Raw genomic sequence first — 506 nt, forward strand, 5'->3', positions numbered from 1 at the left:
GAAAGGGGCAAGTGTGGGGCTGCAGACATGCAGGCCTGTGAGGCTCTCGGAGAGGAGCTCAGGAGCACTCCAGGAAGAGACATCAGCTCAGGGAACCTCACCTCTGGGTATCGTTTGCTGTTCATCAAGTAAATGACAAGCAGCAGCTGGAGGTAGGCCTCCACTTCTGGCAAGAGAGGGGCTGAGGCCGCCTTCCCCGTCCGCGGGCGAAATTGCAGCTCGGCTTCCGTGTCCATGGACTGGAGGGAGAGAGTCATGCTGGACCTCCAGCCCTCCTCGTGCCTCTGCCCGCAGCAAGGCCCATCCTCACCCTGGCCCCGGTGACAGCTCTGCTTCACGGGTGACAAGAGCCATCCCGGGCTGCCGGCACCGCAGTGCCAGCCCTGCCAAGAGCTGCAGTGACCCGTGTCATCTCACGGGCACTCCTGAGCCTGTCCCAAATGGGCCTCAGCCCTCGCTGTTCCTGCTGCCCTCCCACCCCAAGCAGCAGCGCTCTGGAGGTGCGA

General features: G+C 63.4%; 1 protein-coding gene across 1 annotated transcript in view; it reads right to left on the bottom strand.

Annotated features, from left to right (window-relative positions):
• Window positions 1–506, bottom strand: part of PSMD3 (proteasome (prosome, macropain) 26S subunit, non-ATPase, 3) — a gene marked incomplete at its 5' end in the record, with an annotated part of 3,573 nt that overhangs the window by 2,836 nt on the left and 231 nt on the right. The window contains one exon of the mRNA XM_009876128.1: window positions 102–282. Coding sequence (XP_009874430.1) covers window positions 102–282 — 181 coding nt within the window. The remainder of the gene's footprint in view (window positions 1–101; window positions 283–506) is intronic.

This window comes from Apaloderma vittatum, unplaced genomic scaffold, assembly GCF_000703405.1.
Source record: "Apaloderma vittatum isolate BGI_N311 unplaced genomic scaffold, ASM70340v1 scaffold33539, whole genome shotgun sequence".
Lineage (NCBI taxonomy): Eukaryota > Metazoa > Chordata > Aves > Trogoniformes > Trogonidae > Apaloderma > Apaloderma vittatum.